General features: G+C 44.0%; 1 protein-coding gene across 3 annotated transcripts; it reads left to right on the top strand.

Moving 5' to 3' along the window:
* The first annotated feature begins 2,141 nt into the window (after positions 1 to 2,141).
* Positions 2,142 to 18,755, top strand: NRBF2 (nuclear receptor binding factor 2). Of its 3 annotated transcripts, XM_080937882.1 has the most exons (4): positions 2,170 to 2,332; positions 9,717 to 9,801; positions 15,448 to 15,488; positions 17,383 to 18,755. In XM_080937882.1, exons 1-4 carry the CDS (start codon positions 2,303 to 2,305, stop codon positions 18,088 to 18,090), a joined length of 864 nt encoding a protein of 287 aa, XP_080794008.1. In that variant the 5' UTR covers positions 2,170 to 2,302; the 3' UTR covers positions 18,091 to 18,755. The 3 variants fall into 3 exon arrangements, with proteins under 3 accessions (XP_080794010.1, XP_080794008.1, XP_080794009.1); XM_080937884.1 differs by lacking the exon at positions 9,717 to 9,801 and having other exon boundaries at positions 2,142 to 2,332; XM_080937883.1 differs by lacking the exons at positions 2,170 to 2,332; positions 9,717 to 9,801 and adding an exon at positions 12,913 to 12,976.
* The last annotated feature ends 3,213 nt before the right edge of the window (positions 18,756 to 21,968 follow it).

Genomic DNA, 21,968 nt, shown 5'->3' on the forward strand with positions numbered 1-21,968 from the left:
CTCATGGAAGGATTCTGGTACTGACAATATGCCAATCTTTTCCACAGAACTTCTGTGCTGGGTCAGGGCGATACAGTAGAAATACAAGGCAAGACCAGAAGCATCTTATCCCAGGGGGTAGGGGCTTATCAGTAAACTGACTCTTGAGGTTATCAATGCAAGGTCCCATTTCATGTAGAAACACCCTCTGTAGAGGCTACCCGTGCTTAGTAGGTACCACACATCCATAGTCTCAGCTCTTTTTGGGTTGTTCTCCCCACCTCCTTCTCTCCCAGAATTCTTTCTTCTCTTGCTGTATCGCCTCTATTTCCTGCCTAAGCCATAGGCCATAGGGTTTGTAATCGACAGGTGAGGTATCCATACAATACTGCAGATCTCTTTACAGCTGGCCACTGCGGATGGAGTATTGCAGGGACAGAGATACACTGCTCTTGACCATTATTTACTTTAAAATCTTTTTATTTTTAAATAATTTTATTAATTTAATAAAACTTAAGAATCTCCTTAAGATAAAATTATTTCAGATATTTTGAAACGTCCTGCTTTTCAGTTTTATCATCTTGGGAGGGTCTGCAATACTATGTTGCCAGTCTACACTACTTACTGTTCTAGTTTCTTCTCTGTTGTTGTGATAATACCTTGACCAAAAGCAACATGGGGGTGGGAGGGGGAGTTGTTGTTGATTGGTTTACAGTTCTAGGTTGCAGTCCATCACTGAGAAGAGTCAGGAACTTAAGGCAGGGACTTGAAGGTAGGTCTGCTTGCTATTCCAAATAGCATTACCTCCAACCAAGGAAGTCACTTCACAGCCAAAGAAGCAGAGCAGGAACCATGGAGGACGATGTTGTTTGCCACTTGACTCCCTAGCTGAGTACAATAAGCTCAGGACCTGCCTAGTGATTGTGCCATCCACCTAAGCCTTTCTACATTAGCTACCAATCAGAACAATCCCTGCAGACATTTGCATAGGCCAGTCCCACATAGGACATGCCTTAATTGGGGCTCTCCACATAGATGACTCTAGGCAGGGTCAGTTAGAGCTAATCAGGACAGCCATATGACATGGAACTTGAAGGCCTACTTCACAACCCACGTGGCTTTTTACATCATTTAAGATACATATATATTACATATTATTAATATTAAATTATATATGTCATCTCTTCCTCCTCTCCCTCTTCTTAGAGACAGGGACTCTGCCTTGCATTTCAGGCTGGCTTCAAACTTGATATGTGGGGGAGGATGGCCTTGAACTTCCAATCCTCTTGCCTAATCTTCTGAGAACTAAATCACAGGTGCAGACCGCCATGCCTCTTTATGGCCTCCTAGGAGTTGAATCCAGGAATTCCTGTGTCCTGGGCAAGCTCATGGATTACTTCTTCAAGGCTCTCTTCTAAGCCAGCACCAACTTCTTCCAACTTTTCATTACAGAATTTGGTACGTCCAGGTAAGCCCGGTTTCCTTCACGCGTTATTTTGGTGGTTCTCTCTCTCAGCTCCTCTCCATCCGCCTTTGCCCAGAAGCCGTATCTACTTGTCGGTGGATGCGGGAACAGAAAGAACTTGGCACAGCGATTTAGTTCAGTACAGGTTGCTGAAGAACGGTTATACTTGATGGCTTGTGATCCTTCTTGTTTTAGAATGTGTGTGACCCTGGGGTCACTTATCTCTGTCAAATCCCGTAGGGGGACTGGACCTTCGCACAGGACTGCCAAATGTTCAAGATCTGGGCCACAGACTCTGCCAAAAGGCAAAACTGTGGAGACTTCCTGTAAGTGCAGGTTATTAACTTGGCTCAAATTTGCTTTTTAAAAAGGTCAGCAGAGATTGAACCGAAACGGAAAAGGAGGAGTGGAGATGAGAAGCGAGGACTTGAGGAAGCCTACGGGAAGGAAGAAGGGTCAAGCTTGCAGGGAGACCATATTAAACAACCACCCAGACCCAGCTGCTCAAGGGACGCAGTCGCAGAGGTCAAGCCGCGTTATCTCTCGCGAGAAGGGTCTCCTGTCACTTAGCTGATGCCCCGCCCCTAGCCCCGCCCACCCCTGTCCTCTCACCCCGGCCGCGCCCCCTGCCCGGCTCCAGCGCTTGGCGTCACGACGCCGTGCGCGACGACGTAGGGACGGCCCCGCGGCGCGACGTCGGAGGCGGAAGTGGCGCGGCCGTCGCTCTTGGGCTCTCACTGCCGGCTCCGGGTTCTGCGAGGAGCCTCCTGCCAGCCGCCGCGTCTCCCTGCCCTCGCTGCCCCTCCATGTGCCCAGGCGCCGCCGCTCCGCCTCGGGCCGCTGCTCACCCCGGGGTCTATGGAAGTGATGGAAGGACCCCTCAACCTTGTGAGTGGTCGCGGGCTGAGTCGGGGACGGGTAGGCTGAGGGGCAGCGCGGGTTGAGGGGCAACCCGGAATGAAGGGGTAACTGTGAGCTCAGGGGGACCTCGACCCCCGCTGTCCAAGCCTCTCCCTAGGGACCCATGGCATCTGCCCTGCTAGGACCGCGTCCCAGCGCCACGTAGCCGCCTGCAGGCCGCGGGCAGAGTCGGGGTGTCGGGGCCGCGCCTCGCACACTGCCCCCTCCTTCCCTGCTGCCCTCACAGCTGCGCCAACGAAGGCCCCTTTGAAACAGCTGGATCGAAACCACAGTCCACGCCCCGCAGCCCAGTCCCTTTGCTTTAAAGCTCTCGAAAGTACGAGACATGTTTACCTTTCTCAGAAAAAGCACAGGGAGTCGAGTCATTAGTGTTTGAGACAAGAAGGAACAACCCTACCCTCAGTCCCCCGCCCCAAACAACCCCACAAAACCCCGCACCTCCCACAGTTCTTTTCTAGAGTGCTCACGGGACATCCTCGGGTTTCCTGGAAAAGGTTCGTGGGGTTTGGATGCAGACGTCTGGTTTCTTAGCGTTGCAGAGTAGAACTTTTTGAAGTCCCAAGTTTGTAGGTGGTTTACAGTGCGGTGGGATTGGAAACAGGACCGTGGAGGATTGATTGCTTCCTTTGGAACTCTGCCCTGTCGGCTTGGAAGAGCCTGGTCCGTGCTGTGCAGAGAAGCCAGAGTCTGTGGTTTCAGAGTATGGATTTCTGGAGCCAGAGTCCTGGATTTGAACTCTATTAGTCACCTAATAGCTTCGAGAGACCTTGAGCAAAAATTTTCACTTGCTTTTTGTTTGTTTGTTTTTGTTTTACCCACGTTCGTTGTGAGGATTAAAGGGCTGAACAGATAAAAGACACGTAGAACTGTGCTTTATAGGTAGAACATTGGAGGAGTTAACTGCTCTTATAATGAGACCATAGACCCATGTCACTTAATGAGATATGGCATTGTTAAGCTTCAACACCGGAGAGTGATCACCTAAAGCTGCGCTCCATTCCTGGTGCCAGGTTAGCAGCTCTGAGGAGCCTATCCAAGAGTTACTAAGTTAGGCCCTGCATCCATTTCTAAGTGGATTACACTTAGAGGCTAATGAGGCTACGTTGGTGAGTCTTTGGAAGCTAGGGAAATACCTCACACCTCTCTTGTTTGCAGCGAGGCATGGGTGGCTCACTAGGGAATCTCCACAGGAATATTAGGAGTCGTAGCCAGCTGTTTACAGAGTGCTTCAAAGTTCAAGTGTCCTTGCTGGTTCATGTCCAGTTAGCTTCACTTGATTTGGCAGCAGGGTGTAGCCTAACCCTGGCTAACTGCTCCACAAGTGTTTGGTGGCTTGTGAACACTGAGATAGGGGTCAGTGGTGGTTGGAGCACCAAATGCTCAGTCTGGGAAAAAGTAGGTAACCGGTGGCATTGGTACTTTTTAGTCACTGTTTGTTCGAGCCATGCTATCCCCAAGCTCATTGTGTCTAGGCTGGTCTTGAGCCCCCGCTTCCTAAATGCTGGGATTCCAGGCCCCGATGAGTTTTTCCGTCTTAAATAGGTAAACTAAGAGGCTAGCAGAATTCCATCATGTGATAAATTTAATAAATGTGGCAGTTTGAACTTTTAAGCTATTTGAGATTTTGAAGATTTCTGATTTCCATTCTAGCTAACCATTGAAAGATAACAGGGTATTTGCTCGAATGATTTAAGTGTGTTGCAGCGCAGCAGTGGTAAGCTTCTGTTAAAGAGCTGCTAGAGACTAGGGTTTGTGTTTGTGTGTGTTTGGTTCGTGTGGAAGTCAAGACAACTCCGGAGTGTCAGTTCCCTCCACCATGTGGGTTTGAAGGTTGAACTCATGTAACTAGGGCAGGGGTGTCTTTTTTTTTGTTTGTTTGTTTGTTCTGTTTTTGAATGTTAGTGAATATACCAACATAATAAGGTAGTCCTAAATTCTGTGACTTAGTGAGTATCCTTGAAATTTCTCATAAACCATACAAGTTTGTCATGGAGATGTACTCCAAATTCATAATATAGAACTTCACTGCTGGACATGGGTTTAGAGTCCCGAGTCCTCAGAGCATCCTTGGGACTTAGTAGAAATGTATGTGAGATTTGCTGAGAACAAGCCTAAGCTGAGGGAATTAAATAATTACTTAGGTCAGTCACTTAAATACACTGCACTGCAGCTCCTCGTCACTGGCTTCCACCAGTGCTTACATATTAATGTGCTTGTGTTTTCATTTCTGTGTGCTCTTTATAGTGGACAGTATGTCACTACTGCCTCTAATTGATTGTTAGGGTTATAGCAAGGCCAGATCCCTCACGGTGAATTTTCAGGATGTAGAAGAGAGTAGCTGGAATTCATACTACATTTTAATATGTAGCTATTACAAATGTTCTAGCTTTCTAATTTTCAGAGTTGTCCAAGAGAAATCATACTTCTTTTGAGGGAAAAATAGTCTTTCAATTCTTTCTGTCTAGCTTTTTCCTTTGTGTTATTTGCTTATTTGAAGCAGGGTCTTAAGAACAGGCCTCAGTGTGGAGTTGAGGCTTCAAACTTATGATCCTCCTGCCTTAGGCTCCTGAGTGTTGTGATGACAAGCCTGTACCACTATACCCACTTGTTAATTTTTAATATGGAAAAATTGTAACTTATAAAATCACTTAGTGTGTTAAGTATTTCTTTTCATGCATTTAACTTTTGACATTCAGTTGGTAGCAAATGGATGTCAAAACTTCCGTGAGATAATTTCTAGTGCTGCCAGCTTGGGTGTGATGTCAGACTTAGTGTGCGTGACTGTTGTTCATGCTTTGCTTGCCTAGGCTGCTGCAGGCAATGCCCATGTGACTGCATAGCCACACTTGTTTTGTCTGTGTTCATCTTTCAGTCACACCTGTTTCCTCTCTGTTCCCCCTAAGAGGGCTGAGAGTGTGTGCTGAATATGAATAACAGAGCTTCCCTCCGGAGCACTCAGTTCTTATTTTGCCTGAAGAAGTGGTTAATGCTTTTTTAAGCATCTGATCTAAGAAAAAAGGTTCATGTCACGGGCCAAGGTATGGTCTTTTATGTACCTGAGGTCTTTGTAACCATCTCTTCTAGTCATACTGGCATTACATATTTTAATTAAAAAAGAAACCATCTTTCTACGTTGTTGTTGGTGTTGTTGGCCTGAAAATAATGGAAGGAAAGGAAATCTTTTTCCTTATGCAGGGCCAGACTTAACTTGGAAGCACTCTGGGGCAGGGAGCATTGGGGGAGGTGATGTAATAGAGTGCTAATTTATAGCCAACAATTGATAAGTGGTAGAGCTTCATTATTAATCTTTCCTTAATAGCTAGATGAGCTACCAGTTTTATAGATTATGACATAGAAATGCAGAATAAGTTGAGATAGTGGGGTTTAAAAGCCAGAATCTAAAATAAATCATTGAGCTTTGTATTGGGGCGTTACTTGCCCATCTGCTTTACCTGTGACCTGCACTGAGAAATCCTTACAGATTGATAACAGTTTTTGTGTGGAACTGACAAACTGCTGTGTAATGGAAGCTGCCTCTCGGGCTTCTGCAGAAACATAGAGCCTCACACATTAGACCTGTTATACTATAACTTTTTGCTGTATATGACGTGCTGTGATACTTAATGTTAAATGATTTAAAAAAAATGTTTATGAGTGTTTTGCCTTCATGTATCACGTATGAGCCTAGTGCCTTAGGCCAGAAGAGGTCATTGGGTCCCCTGGAAGTAGAGTTTGAGACCTTATTGAGCCACCACCGGGGTGCTAGTAATCACACTCAGGTCCTCTGGAATTGTTGCCAGTGCTCTTACTGCTTAGCCTTCTGTCCAGCCTCTGGGTTTCTGATACCATCAGAATTCACCAGATTGATTTTATAACTTGTTAATGGTCTACATCCTGTAATTTGTAAGGTCCTATACTTGATTCTCATTGTCTAACATGGTGACTGTTTCCAAAAAAGGGGGGAAAAAAAACAAGTGAAACTAGAAACCAATGGAAGGGGAAAGGTTACAACAAAACAGCACAGGGGGAAAGTTGGTCTTCAGAGTAGAAATGAGGTTCTCGCTTGAGCAGTTACCTTACACTTAATTGTTCTGTTGATTAGACAGGTGGCTCAGTGCACTGTTTGGATACTGCTTGATACTTGTTTGTGGGAGCTCTGGTGGACGATTGGGGCATAGAGATAATATGTCTTTTTTTTTTGGTTCGAACCAAAGACCACACAAGTCAGGAGTATAGTAGATTTTCTCTGCCTTCTTTCCAATATTTGGAACGGTGTTTTTTTCTTTTGCTTTGGACACAGCACTTCAGATTATATAAATTAATAGATTGGAAGATAAAGGAGATAGTATCATTTAACTTGGAAATTTTTTATTTTTTTAAGCAGGGGTGTTTCTTCATTCTGAAACCTGCTATTTAGACCAGGCTGGCCTTCAGCTGACAGAGCTCTGCCTGTCTCTGCTTTCTGAATGCTGGTACCACCATGCTAAGAAAGGTGGCATTGAACTTACATTTTAAACAGCAGCCCAGAGAAGCACAAAAGTCCTTCTTAACAGTAAATTCATTCATTTAGCACCCTCATTGTAGTTGCTAGGATTTTTTTTGGTTTTAGATGATGGAAGTCCACTTGTCTTAGTTTAAACCAAAAGAGTTATTGGACTCCAAAGAATGGGGCAGTGGTACAGTGTCTGGGAGCATGTGGGATCTCTTTGATAGACTCTGAACTTTTTTACTTCAGCACTGTGTTTTCTGCCTGGCCACTTTCAAAATGTCCCATAGTTACAGCCACTTGACACTATATTATATATACTTGCTCTCTGATTCCTGTTGAAAATAGTTAATCCCAAATCCCCAAATCCGGGGTTTCTATCGAGCCTTTGACCAGTTTGTTTCCAGATAAGACACACCCAACCTATTTATTTATTATTAGATTTATTTATTTTATGTATATGAGTACACTAAGCTGTCTTCAGATACACCAGAAGAGAGCATCAGATCCCATTACAGATGGTTGTGAGCCACCATGTGGTTGCTGTGATTTGAACTCAGGACCCCTGGAAGAGCAGTCAGTGCTCTTAACCGCTGAGCCATCTCTCCAGCCCAACCTTTATAATAAGCCTCAATCAGCATGAGAGCTGGGCATATCTGCTCTCTATGTTATTAGAGTTCTCAGGGGACACCAAGCACTACCTATCTCAATTCTGCCCAGCTATAGGCTGTAGGCATCTTTATTTACCAGTCATAAATAATTTGGGGGTTAGGTCACTTGGGTCAACATGGACTCTCTGTCTCTGGGCAACCAGGTCTTGTAACTTAGCATTACAATACATAGCAACAGACCAAACTTGAACAGATTCCAGGTTTTGAAAAAAAATTTTTTTAAGGTGTCCAAAAAGCTAGGTAGTATAAGAATATGGCATCTGGTATAGGCATGATTGCCAAGGAAAACCAGTATATAGAAAGGTAGGCTATATTTTGTTTGTCTGTTTTTTTACTTTGAATTTCTCAAGAAACACTTATTTTAATGGCTGTAATTTTACTACAATGTTTAAACAGAACAATTTTAAATGGGAATCCTCTAAAGATTCTTTAAAAAATAATGGTGACTATGGGTTTATATAGTAGCTTCTACCTTTTTAGAGACCGGGTGGCTCAGGCTGGTCTTTAAGCTCATTATGTTGTTAGGGATGACTTAGAACTGCTCTTCTTTACCAGCTGCCAAGTACTGGGATTAGAGGTGTGTGCCACTGCCTGGAGAACATGAAGCTGAGACAGTCTTAGGCTGGCCTCAAACTTGTGATGCTGCTCCAGCCTTTTTAGGGATTAGAGGTGTGAGCCACCATCTGTAACATCTAAGACAGTACTTTGTCCTAGCTTCCCCCACACTTTTGGTTGGTTGGGGTTTTTTTTTTTTTGTTGTTGTTTTTTTTTTTTGTTGTTGTTTGTTTTTGTTTGTTTCTCTCTATGTAAAGCTCTGGCTGTCCTGGAACTAGATTTATAGACCAGGCTGGCCTCAAACTCATAGATTCCTCCTGCCTCTGCCTCCCAAGTGCTGAGATTAAAGACTGTGCCAGCACACCTGAATTGTCTTTGATTCTTTCTTAAGATATATGAGCCACAGCCATGGCTTCACATCATTAGACTTGCAAACTTTACTGCAGAACTACCGACTGAAATTCTGCATTTTAAACAGATGCCCAAATGGGTCTCTTTACAGCTCCTAAGCAGTAACCTGGTTCAAAGTAAAAATTTTATTAACGTGTGAGGAATTAGCCTTGTAGGTTGGAAGAGTTTAACTGATTTGTAGTGAGAGTCAGAACTTGATCTTGCAGCCGCTTGGCTCTTGGTTGGGTTAGGTCTGTACTGTCCTTTGTTATGAGGTACTGTGGATTTCAGTTCGGAGGCATGTCGGCTCTCTTTATCTGTCTCTGCTCTAAAAGTGCTGGAGCACATTATACATTAACATGTAGAAGGCTTTAGAGGCAAGAGAATCTGGATTTCAAGGCCATACATGGGGTTCTATCTAAAAAATCTGTCCCTCCTAACACCACCCCAAATGTTTTATCTGGTTACTGTTAAGAACATGCTTTTTTGCTCAGTCCAAGTCTCCGTGGTTAAAATTAACCTATTACCTTAAGGTCCTATCATAAACTCAGATTTAGGGGAAAGTTTGCATTATTGCTATTTGAAGAATAAAAGCTCTTTGAAAGATGACTTTGGGAATGCTTAATAGGTGCTCTATCCTAGCCGTGGGGGAGGGTATCCCCTCTCCCCCACCCCAGAGCATGCCAGGAATTGAACCTAAGGTCCTACTGTGCTGGGCAGATGTTTTACTGCTGAGCTATACCTTCTAGCTTTTGGTCTTTTGTGACATGGTCTCGATGCATTGGTCAGGCTAGCCTGAACTAGGAGATGACTTGGCTCTTCCTGTGTCCCCTCTGGAGTGCCAGCAATACAGATGTGTGGCTCTATGGCTGACTCCTTTGGGACATGTTAAGTCTCCATGTAAGGAGGTCAGCACTGTTTAATCTATGTACCTTTACAGTAGGGACATCTAAGTTTGCTTTCTTTTTTCTCATTCTTTTTTTTTTTTTTTTTTTTTTTTTTTTTGATGAATTGCACATGAAAATTAGTTAATATTAGAACAGAGGCCACTTAGTAGTTAAAGCCCAGTAACCAGAGAGGGCTTATGAATAGAGAGTGTCCTATCATATACTATGCTTCTTGGCTTGGCTCCTTTTGTAGCTTAGTTTGTTTGGTAACAAACAATATCAGTTATCTTGTTTAAAAGATTGGTTTTATTTAGAAGTCTTGTTTTATGATTTTGGAGTAACTCAGAGTGTTTGTCTTCTAGGCTCACCAACAGAGCCGACGAGCGGACCGTCTGTTAGCTGCTGGCAAATACGAAGAGGCGATTTCTTGTCACAAAAAGGCTACAGGTAAGCACTTTCCTTAAGATACTGAATAGAGCTGTTGGCTGACAGGCAAGAGAATTGCTGTGAGTTGTAAGCCAGTCTGGACCGCCAGGTGAAATCCTATCAGAGAAACAAACAAGAGTACTTACTGGTGGTTGTCATGTAGGTATGAAGCTGTTGGCTTTCCAGGCTGGAGATGGAGTGTCCTTTAAGTGCATATTTAGAATGCATTGGTTTTCTACCAAAGTTTCTGAGTTACCTTTATGTCTATCTGGGGCCTTCTTTGCAAAGCTCTGTCTCAGACAAGCAACAAACTCAAAAGCCTTGTGGGGAGTGCTTGCTTGTGTTACATCTAGAGTAGGTGCCACCTTTGGTCTAGAACTTTTTACTGGAAAGCACTTTTCTTTCCCTCCTGACTAGAGCAGTATTCTCTTCTGGCAGGGAAAAGAATGTTACTTTACTGTTGAAATACAAACTCATGGTGGGCACTGCTTTGGCTAAATCTCCTGTATGTTTTGCTTGTAAGTAATTACCAAAAGAAAAAACATTTTTTGATTTAGGATCTTGCTAATATAGCCCTCTGGCTCAGTTCTCATTATGTATCCTGTGATGGTTTGTGTATGCTTGGGCTAGGGAGTGGTACTATTAGGAGGTGCGGTCTTGGAGTAGGTGTGTCATGTGGGCCTGGGCTTAAGACCCTCATCCTAGCTGCCTGGAAGTCAGTCTTCCACTAGCAGCCTTCAGATGAAAGCATGGAACTCTCAAGCTCCTGCACCATGCCTGCCTGGATGCTGCCGTGCTCCTGCCTCGATGACACTGGACTGAACCTCTGAACCTGTAAGCCAGCCCCAATTAAATACTGTCTTTTATAAGACTTGCCTTGGTCATGGTGTCTGCTCACAGCAGTAAAACCCAAGACAGACCAAACTTACTCCCCAAGCTTGGGCATTCCTCCTGCCTCAACCTCCTGAAGTGCTTGGATTGCAGATCTGTGCCAGTCCCACCTAGCTGAAAATTGTAAATTAGTTGTAGTTAAATGAGTGGCTCACACCTGCAGTCTTCACACTTGGTAGAGTGAGAGGCAGGAGCATCACAGAATTGGACACCAACTGGGGAGATATATTTGTATTTTTATATTAGGCGGAGTTTTCTGGAATCCAAAACCAGTTATCTTTAAATCTCTCTTCAACCGTAGTATTAACCTGATTGTTAATGTGTAGTGTAACCCTGAGATGCTGCACCAAGTTTAGATAGAAAACTGTGATATGGGCGAGGGGCGAGTGCCGTGGTCCATTAACCATAGCAGATAATGTTTTATGTGTATGTGAGAGCTGAAAGTGGAGTGAGTTAACACAAGAATGTAAGTGTAATTTTATTCATTTGTTGTAATTGTCATCTGGAGGTTTTCTACCTGTCAACTAACATAGACTTGGTCTTGGAAGCTTCTAGCCTCTCTACAGTATAATCTAGGCCTAGAATATGGTCAGCCTGAGACTTACTACTGAATAAGTTCATCCTTTCTAGTTTGTTTGTTTATTTATTTATTTAATGTATGTGAGTACACTGTTTCAGACACACCAGAAGAGGTCATCAGATCTCATTACAGATGGTTGTGAGCCACAATGTGGTTGCTGGGAATTGAACTTAGGACCTCTGGAAGAGCAGTCAATGCTTTTAACCGCTGAGCCGTCTCTCCAGCCCTTTTCTAGTTCTTTTTGATCTCTGGTTTGGTGATTCAACTCAGCTGTTCTGACTCAAACTCCTCCAAGCTGACTGATTCAATCTGGCTTCTCTTGGCCTCTCTTGAATTGCTTTGCTTGACCTCAAACTAATTCTAGCAATCTGTTCTACTCTTCTGGCTCCTTCTGTCTTCATCTGTGTCTAGCTTGTTGTTTTTCTGTACAAAGCTCCCTGTAAAGCAGCCTCCTTTTTCTCACTGCACTGCCCCTTAAGCAGCTTCCCTTTCTTCTCTCTTCTCTCTGTAAGAGTTAGGCATGTCCTATTCTGTCAGATCTTTCTCTGACTCATCACTTTGTCTGCCAGGCAGTTAGACGTCACTTTCAAACATGGCTGTTCCTTCTACAAACCAACTTCATTGTTTGGGATTAAGGGTGTATGCTAAGGTCTGAGCCACACCACAACTAGAAACACAATCTCAGTTCACAATGTGATTAGATATCCTGCAAGAACATGAAAGGGAGAAAAAAAATTTCTAAGCTGATCTTTTGTTTTGAAGACTTAACAACTATGGGAGACTGGGCAATGTCTATTCTCCCATGGTGGTGGGTAACTTGCAGACAGTTATTTGGGAGGTTGTGGGGTGGGGTGTTTCTCATTGTTTACTTAATATGTACTTTAAATATTAGCCTTGTGTTCTAAATAAAAGAAGTAATTACCAGTATTGTTATGACTTTTTGAACACAACAGGAAAATCCCAGTACTGAGAAAGGAAAATGAATGAGATGAGTCACCTCTAACTTAGTAGTTGACACCTGCCAGTGGAAGGGTGAATACATTTTCTTGAGTGGAATGTTACAAGGAATATCAGCCATAGTCCAGGGCGGGCCCCATGCCGAGGGGTAGCTGGCCAACTACTGGGGTTTGGTTTTTTTGTTTTGATTTTTTTTTTTTTTTTTTTTTTTTTTTTTTTGAGAGAGAGAGAGAGAGAGAAATAAAAGAAGTTGGGTGGGTAGGGAGATAGAAAGGATCTATGAGTTGGGAAGGTAAAGAATTTGATCAAAATATATCATTTGAAAAAAATTTTAAGAAAAGAACAGGTGACTCTTTTTTTTGAGAAAGTGCTTTCATAAACTTCAGTATTAGATTATCAAATGTAATTTTGTGAAGGAAACTCTGACCATGCACTCAATCTTTTAAAAAAAAATTAAAATATTTGTATTTATGTGTACATGCATGACTGCCCATGTTTATGTGCAGCACATTTGTTCAGTTGCCGCTGACGGCAAGAGGGCATTGCATTTCCTGCAATTGGAGCAACAAGCCTACCTGGGTGCTGGAAACCAGTTCAAGAGCCATAGTGCTCTTAATGACTGGGCCATCTCTCTAGCCCCTTTTTTTCCTTTAAAATAACTTTTTTCTTTTCTTTTCGTTCTTTTTGCCTTTCTTTTAAGACTTTATTGTGGGTCCTCTCTAAAGTGGTGGTGTGGTATTGCTGACTTCTTTGCACTTCTGCATTATTGTAAGTATCCTGCTATATTAAATTTAGATTCAGTGTTCTGGTGAGCTCAGCATTTCCAGTTGGATTAAACTTGGTTTTGTGAAAGCTATTTGAAGTGTTAAGACAGGGGGTTTAAAGCAAAATGCATGTAGACAGAATGAGAGGGCCTTCACAAGAAAGCTCCACAGCGTGTCCTGCATTCTGTGACAATGTGTCCCCCAGTCTGTGACAGTGTGTCCCGCATTCTCTTGTTTCCCTTTGCTCATCTGCTGGAAACCTCTTTGCACCTTCTCTCCAGTGTTCTGCTACTGCTGGGATACAGGAGTAGCCAGGGAAGATGGAGGGAAGTACACAAGCTTGGCACGTTTGACTGGAGCAAAGATGGTAGTTCTGGAGAAGGAACGTCTATCTACTTTGAATCTCCGCCTTGTTAGAACCTGACAGACAGAAAATTCTAAGTTGTGAAATTAAGAAAAAAAAATCACTAAGGTATTAAGACCAGACAGCAAAAGGAAGTATAAAGATCAGAGGCTACAAAAAATTTGTAGTGAACAAGAGCCGACCCAGTATTAGTAACACTTGTTAGTTTATTCTGATTACTCCAGAAAGACTATTAAGTGCCTTAAAGAGGAACATGTAGCCAAGTGCAGAAGCTAGAAACAGGTAGATGAGGATAGCCACGGCTGGGAAAGGACTGAGGTGTGTTTCATAAATGAATTTCATGTTCTTGAGCATTCCAGAGCTTGCTCTTGGTTCTATATTAGTCAGGGTTTCGTTTTTATGACAATACGTTTTTGTCTGAAACTTCTTGTGCCCTGTCTTTATTCTTTGCACTCTGGTTAGCCTTCTGGCTGCTGTTCTCAACCAAATTGCCCATTAAGCTCCACATAACAACTTTTTAAGCTGCCTTCTCGATCCTTTGTTTTCCACATTTTCAAATTTTTGTACCAATCTCTTCTGAACCATCTAATTAGCGAGGGTCATAACAATGGTTCTAGTCTTGGTTTTAGTTTTCTAGGTTAAGTTTCTATCACTGGCAGAAATATCTGAGGGGAGTCAACTTTATTATTTATTTTATTTGTGTATGTTGGGGTGAGGGAGATATGCATGTGTGCAGGTTAGAGGATAATTGTTGGGTGGCATCCAAGGATCAAACACAGGTGTCATTAGCTGCTGTGCTCTCTTGACAGCTCCAGAAATCAACTTCAACAAAGACAGCAAGAACATGTAAGGTGTTTACCACCAAGTCTGAGATGACTTTAATCCCAGAACACACATGGTGGAGGGAGAGAATTGATTCCCATAAGTTATCCTCCAACCTCCACACATGCTCTGTGGAGCTTTCAGGGACATTCAAGATGAATCAGGTTGATCTATCCCAACCTGTAAGCTGACATCCAAGCTGAGTCAGCACTTTTAACTTTGCCACAGCCTGGGCTGCATTGTTGATATAAAAAAAAGTTTTTATTTATTCGTTTTATGGGTGTTTTGCTTACATGTATGTGTCTGTGCAGTGTTTGTGCCTGGTATCCAAGGAGGCCAGAAGAGGGCAAGGATCCCAAGATTGGAGTTAAGGTTGTTAGCCACCATGTGGATGTTGGGAACTGAATCTGAGTTCTCTGGATGGAACATACAGTACTCTTCATTGCCTGAGACCCTACTTTGAGCAAAGATACATCTAAATTTTGTCAGCTTAGCCCAAAGAGAAAAATGTAAAGCTTTGAGCATTGCTGATTTAAATTCAACAGACTATTAAATCACCCAGAATTTGAACAAGATTAAAGAAGTTTGCCTTCTTAAACGGCATTATACCGCACAGTATATATTATCATATGTAAAGGGCTTTTTGTTTAGATAGTCTGTAGCATATTCTGGGTTTGAAAATGTGATTCTCCTAAGTCAGCCTCCCACATGCTGGTGTTCCATGTGTGCCACACTGTCTGCTCAGGGCTCTGACGCACCTAATAATAGTGGTTGTCGGTATAGCACAGCAACAACTGAGAAAACTAGTTCCCATAGGAGGCCACAGTGATGTGAGGTATTCAGATGAAGTCATGAATATCTCTTGGTATTTTTATTGAGCACAGGGCCTCAGTAAATTCTTACTTAATTTGGTTCTCTATAAACAGTTTATTTTAATGAAATCTTTAGTTCCTTCATCATAAAATCCACAAATCTTTTTGTTCTGCATTGTTAGTCCCAGACTCGCCCAGGTAAGCACTCGGCCGTGGCTAGGTCCCTAGCCTGCCACCTCTAAAGGGTTTAAAGTTTAAAGCTTCCAGTTATTAAGATGGGTTAGGGGATATTTGTCTACCAGTGATATTCTTTTGGGAGAAGTTAATAGTGTTTTCAAATTTGCCTTTTTAGTACAGTTGCTTAGACAACCAGTTCTCTGTATTGCGAAGAGCAAACATTTCCATTATTAACTTATAAATTACAAAACTATGATGCTCATATATTAATTTGCTGCTTTGTTTTTTTTTTTTAACTAGCATATCTCTCTGAAGCCATGAAGCTGACACAGTCTGAGCAGGTGAGACATGCTCGTAGTATTTGCAGAAGTGTTTTGGGTGGCTGGAGAGATGGCTTAGCGATTAAGAGGACCCAAGTACTATTCCCAGCATGTGTGCCAGGCAGCTTACCAGCACCTTGAGTGCAGGGATCTGATGCTGTCTTCTTCTGTCTTCTGTCTCCATAGGCGCCACACTCACACACACCCTCCTCCCTTCGTTATTTAAAAAAAAACAATCATGGCCTCACTCTGTAGTCCTTGCTGGCCTGGAGTACACTGTGTAGAGCAGGCTGGCCTTGAACTCAGAGATCCACTGACCTCTGCCTCCCTAGTACTGGGATTAAAGGTGTGTGCTACTATGCCAGGCTGAACACACCCCCACCCCCAGCAATGTTTTCTTGTGGAGATTTGAATTGTGAAACTGAAGAATATGCTAATGTATTTTAGGTGGGAAATCAAAACTACATGAGCCGTCTTTGCCTTCCAGACTGCTTTTCTGTCTCCTGTCATCCTTACAGGTCTCAGGTAGCCAGGGCTTCCTTAGAGCCCATCAGGACCTTTCTGAACACTCCACTGACTTTTGACACTGGCTCACAGTGAGGAGCCAGGAATGATCCAGGGGAACCAGGACTACACTTTGCTTAGTCAAAGGCAATTTAAATCTGTCTCCTGAATACTTAGAAGATTTCTCGGCTTTGAGATCTGTTTCTGGGTGACTTCATATTGTTTTATGGCTTGGGGAAGGCCTGTGCCTAAGTCTTAAATACACATTCACCTGAGGGTTGGAGAGGTGTTTGAGCAGTTAAAAGTACTGACTGCTCTTCCAGAGGACAAGGGTTTGGTTCCCAGATCCCACCAGGTAGTTTGTAGTTAGCAGAGGAAGTCTAGAGTGAGTGAATGTATTTTATTTTGGCACAGCCTTGACAAAGACCAAGACTCCAGACCCATGGGAAGTTGGCAAAACCTTTCCCAGATGGAGCAGGCTCAGAAATGGCAAAGTCTTTTTTTCTCTGGTCCAAGTATGAGTGTCGGTTTGTGCAAAAACTAGCTACTGCAGCTTTGTCCTGATTGTTTACAGCTTGAGACTACTCTTTTCCCTTTAGAGACTAGACAGCCCCTCCCTGCTGTACATGGAAACACGCTGAGGTTCCAGGTTGCGGTGGTGGCTGCTGTGGCTCCGTCAGCTTCTCTGACATGTCTGCCCTTTCTTCACTTTCTGCCACTCATAGACAGGGTTCCAGGCTCAGGTCCTGTGGGTCATGGCGGGGCTCACCGCAGTCTGTCTCCAGTTCCAGGAGATGCACTGCCTCTTCTACCTGCCACATACACATTCTCACATACACACATAACAGTAAATAGTTTCAACAACTGTGTCCAAAGCTAGGTTTTCACTTCTTCAGTGCCTGGGGTCCAGTTTCTGTACATGTCATAAACATCCACCCTGCGCTGTGGAGATGCTTTCCTTCATCACATGACGATAGGTGGAAAGGGGGTGCCGACTGAACTAAGGACTAATTTCTACAGGCCAGAGCATCGGCAGCCTGAACCAAAGGAACTTTGAAGCTACAACTGGTAGTAGAGAACTTGTAACGGCTGTCATACAGGTGTGCATCAAGTTTTCCAAATCCCCTGTGGGTTGGAAGATCACAGATGAAGGGGATAGAATCCACCTTGGTAGGGCAGGCATCTCACTTGGAGTTCAGCCCATGGTGATAGCTTGTGCTGTGGCTCTTTAATCTCTGAGGATCAGGAATCGGAGAACTGGCTGTGCCGCTAAAGGCCCACCACAGGCGGACCACTCTGTAGGCCACACCTCCTAAGATTCCACAACCACTCAAACAAGTGTCCAGACACATAAGCTTCTGAGCCTTCTGATGTTAGATTCTGTACACTGACCTTTTCTTCTGTGTCACAGGCTCACTTATCACTGGAACTGCAAAGGGACAGCCACATGAAACAGCTCCTCCTCATCCAGGAGAGGTGGAAGAGAGCAAAGCGAGAGGAGCGGTTGAAAGCACAGCAGAGCACAGACCGGGATGGAGCCCCCCACCTGCAGGCATCTCACAGACCCTCTGAGGATTCAGAAGGCCAGAGCCCTCTTCTTTCTCAGACATACATCCCTTCGACAGAGAAGCGCCTCCCTGAGGTGCAGGGGGTCTTTGACAGGGATCCAGACACACTGCTATTTTTACTTCAGCAAAAGAATGAGCCATTAGAGCCCTGTATTGGCAGCAAAGCCCCAAAAGATGATAAAACGATTATAGAGGAGCAGGCAACCAAAATTGCAGATTTGACGAAGCATGTCGAGTTCCTTGTGGCTGAGAATGAAAGATTAAGGAAAGAAAATAAACAGCTGAAGGCTGAAAAGGCCAGACTCCTGAAAGGCCCAACGGAGAAGGAGCTAGACGTCGATGCGGACTTTGTAGAGAAGTCGGAGCTGTGGGGCTTGCCTCCACACTCGGAAACCGCCACTGCCTCTTCAACTTGGCAGAAGTTTGCAGCTAACACGGGGAAAGCCAAGGACATTCCAATACCCAACCTTCCTCCTCTGGATTTCCCATCTCCAGAACTTCCTCTTATGGAGCTCTCGGAGGACATTCTGAAAGGATTCATGAATGATTAAAGTGGGAGGCTGGTGACACAGTTAATCCAGAAAAGAATACAAAGGGAAAGCCACGCCCCAGAGGGATGCCAGAGATGCCCCTTCATCTGTGCCATGGGAGAAGAGGCGGTGCCAGGACCTTGAAAGTCACTGTGAAACATCACTTCCCTTCCTCACGCCTGAAGCTCATGATTCCGGCTTGGCAGACACTGAACTCTTGGAGGTTCGCTTTCTTATGATACAAACCAAATGGCTACCTGGAATAATTTTTCAAACAGTTATTTTTCTTATCTTCAGGGTTAAATGTATAAAAGTATGTCATGTGTAATTAATCTATAATGCCATAAATGATAATGCAGAACCTAAATATGGTGGCCCGAGAGGCTCACTTGTATTTGGAACATGCTTTCTATCATGCGTTAACTGTATGCATTTTATGCACATTTTGTGTGTTTGAGATACGGTGTGTAAGATACACGCTTCCAGATGGAACTGTATGTGCCACAGTTTGCACTACTCGTAACATAATGATAACCTCAAGACTATCAGGAGAAATATTTAAATTTCCATTTTATGAAGAAAGGAACCAAATTATTAGTTACGCTTTTAAAAAAATTACCAGTTTACATAATTAATCAGGGTGCATTTTAAGTTCTAACTTTGTGTTATATGATGCATCATTTGAACTCTCCTTTGTTCTGAATGATGCATGTGTGAAAGTAATGCTAGTTAGCAGTATTTGATTGTAAGAAATCAATAAAATAATTGTGTTTTATACCTTTGTTGAGTATGACTGGTGGTTAAAAGACAAGGCACTCAATGGCTTCTCCCTGTGTTCCTGCCCTTTCTCCCACAAGGCCTAGCTATGGACTGAACAGTCTGACTTATTTCAATGAGCTCCATAGGTTGGGGTGTAGCTTGGTGCAGAGCGCTTGCCAAAGAGAAGGGAAAGGGACAGCTTTGTTTTGTGTGAGTACTTTCTGCGTCTGCTCCCTTCTGCTCTTCTTCCCATCCCTTTGTGGCTTGCTGTTTTCTTTGACCCCCTTCTGTCCGTTTGTTGCTGAGGCTCTTGTGCACGCTGTTTTGTGCGCTTGTGTAGCCTGGTTGTGTTGGGAGTCTTGTGTCGCCATGCTCAGCTCGGCGTGTTGTAGTTAAGCTGCTGGTGCATTCCTCAGGACCTCCTGAGCTTCATTCCTATAAAATGGGTTGTGTTCACCTGACGTATTCCAGCAAAGTGATCTGAACATCTGAAGGACCAGCCTCCAGTTGGCAGGCAGAAGTCAAACCTGGTCCTTGTGCTTTGGCCCCAGATGAACACTCACCCGTGGGATCCAACATACAGGTAAGCGTCAGACTGAACTCAACTGAAGGACATCTGATTGACCAGTGTACCAACAAATTAGGTGAGTGGAGAACCCACGTACGTCATTTCAGAAGTAATGGAGAGGAGAACCGGGAAGAAATGCTTGTTCTTAATAGAAAGCATAAAGTCTGTACACATGCCCTGTGCAAGTGAGGCCGACATCCGGCTCCCCCCACCTTTTGAGATCAGGCCTCTGACTCAAGCTGGGAGCTCACCGGATCAGCCAACCCTGAGATTTAGGGCCCTTCCTGTTTGCTTCCCTTAGCACCGGAACTATAGGTCTGTGCTGCCATGCCATGTTTCTACATCCAGGACCTTACAGAATGCTGGTGGCATTTGTGGACTCACATTTTGGTAGTTAAGTTGAATGCTACTAGGTAGGGTGAGGCAGTGTGGACCTTCAGGGATTAGGTTACCATTCTAGATGAGTGGTTCTCACCCTAATGCTGCGACCTTTAATACAGCTGCTCATGTTGTGCTGACCCCCAGCCATAAAGTATCTGTTGTTACTTTATGACTAATTTTGCTTCTGTTAGGAATCATAATGTAAATATCTGACATGCACGATATCTGATAGGTGACCCCCATAAAGAACCATTGGACCCCCAAGGGGGTTGAGAAGTGCTGTTCTGGATGGTTGGAGGTGAAAGGGGACCTCTCTCTTGTGTAGTTTATCACAGTCCCTCTCATCTTAATTGGTGGGAAGTAGGCGGTAGCACTAGAGTTTGCTTGTTTCCAGTCTTCCCTTTAGAAGCCACTGCTGTGCTGACCAATAGTGCCATCTGGTGGAGAATCAAAGGCCAGTTTTCTGTCTTCCAGTATGGAAGGGGTCTTATAGTGAGGCCCTCTTGACAACCTGGGGGTGGGACTCAAGACCTTGTATGCCAGGCAAGCACTCTGCTATGGACTGTATCCCAAGTCCTGCTTGCCTAGTATAGAACAGATAGGAAAACCCAATTTTAAAAGTTTAAGAATGAAATGGGGACAGATGTGATGGCTCTGGGTAAAGACAGGGCAAAAGCATGGCTCCCTAGGACCCTCATGGTAGAGAACCAGTTGGTGTACATTGCCCTCTGACTACAACGTGTAGTAAGTTTTATAAAGAAATGTGTAAGCACTGTCAGGGACTGTAGGCTTGCCCACCAAATACATGTTTGTCTGTGCACCACTGTGCACCTGGTACCTATGGAGTTCATAAGAGTCCAATCCCCTGTAACTGGAGTTACAAAAGGGAACTGTGCAGGTACTGGAAACTGAACTCTGGGTCTTCTGGAAGAGCAACCAGCGCTATTAGTCGTCTCTGAACACTAACCTGGACTTTAAGAAGTCTTGCTGCCTCACTTGACTCTCAAGGTGCCCGGAGGATCAGGTATGTGTGTGTTTCCTTTAAATATTGTTTAAATATAAGGTCCAGGGGCAAGAAGATGGTTCCATGGTAGAGACTGTTGCCACCAAACCTGATCCTAATTTGGTTCCTGGTACTCCTGGGGAAAGGAGAGACCTAACTCCCACAATTTGTCCTCTGACTCACAGTTAAGTAAGCCTATAGTTTGAGTGCATGGCACATGAATGCACACAACATACTAAATGAAGGGCAAGGGAGGTGGTATTGGACATGTCCCAAGATGCAGCTTTGACCTTCCTCACACAGAGCCTCCACTGGCCCCAGGACTGAGCTCTTATTAAGACACACAAAAACAAACCTAGCCTCACCTGTATCCAGGGAAGGCTTGTGAATGACAGCTGGTTACTTTTTGGAGTGGAGTCAAACCAAGGTCTTGTGCATGCTAGGCAAGTGCCCTATCACCAAGTCACACCAACTGAGGTCACAGCTTAAGTCAGCTGTGAAAACCTCCCTAAGCCAAGACTTGAAATTCAAATCTCTACATACTAGTGACTCAATAGCTAACATACTCATTTTGTTTAACTGACATAAGGGCTTGGGATGTGTTGGTAGGGTGCATGCTCAGTAAGGAACTCAATATGCCCTGGGCTCCAGCACCATATAAACTTAGTAAGGTGGTGTAAACCTGCAACCTCAGCACTCTAGAGCCACAAGTTCAGGGTCAGCCTAGTCAGTCAGCACAGGAAGCTAGTTTGGACTGTTAAGAGTGTATCTCAATAAAAACTGCATTTGAGGTGACTTCAAGGGATGCTATCATCTAACTGTGTAATCATCTATGTCCTAAGTTTTGCAATTAGTCAACATCTGGATCTGACACAAGATGAGCAACACACATGGCTTTGTTTCCTATCTGGCCTGCTATACCCCCATGCACAGTGAAGCAGACTGAGTAACTGAGGTGGCTACCTTGCGTTCCTTTCCTCCTCCGTAGCCAGCCCAGCAGTCAGAAGCATCAATCCCTGCCAACAGTTTATACTCACCAAGTGAAGTATTTGATACCTTCCCCTCAGTCACTGATCTTCACTGGATACACGTAGGCCTGTACTTCATGAGCCAAGCTTACTGATGTGAAAGGATGCTACAATCTCAGAATACACTCAGTAAAAAGTGGACTTAAGGCACATGTATGTG

Source organism: Micromys minutus (assembly GCF_963924665.1).
Source record: "Micromys minutus genome assembly, chromosome: 25".
NCBI lineage: Eukaryota > Metazoa > Chordata > Mammalia > Rodentia > Muridae > Micromys > Micromys minutus.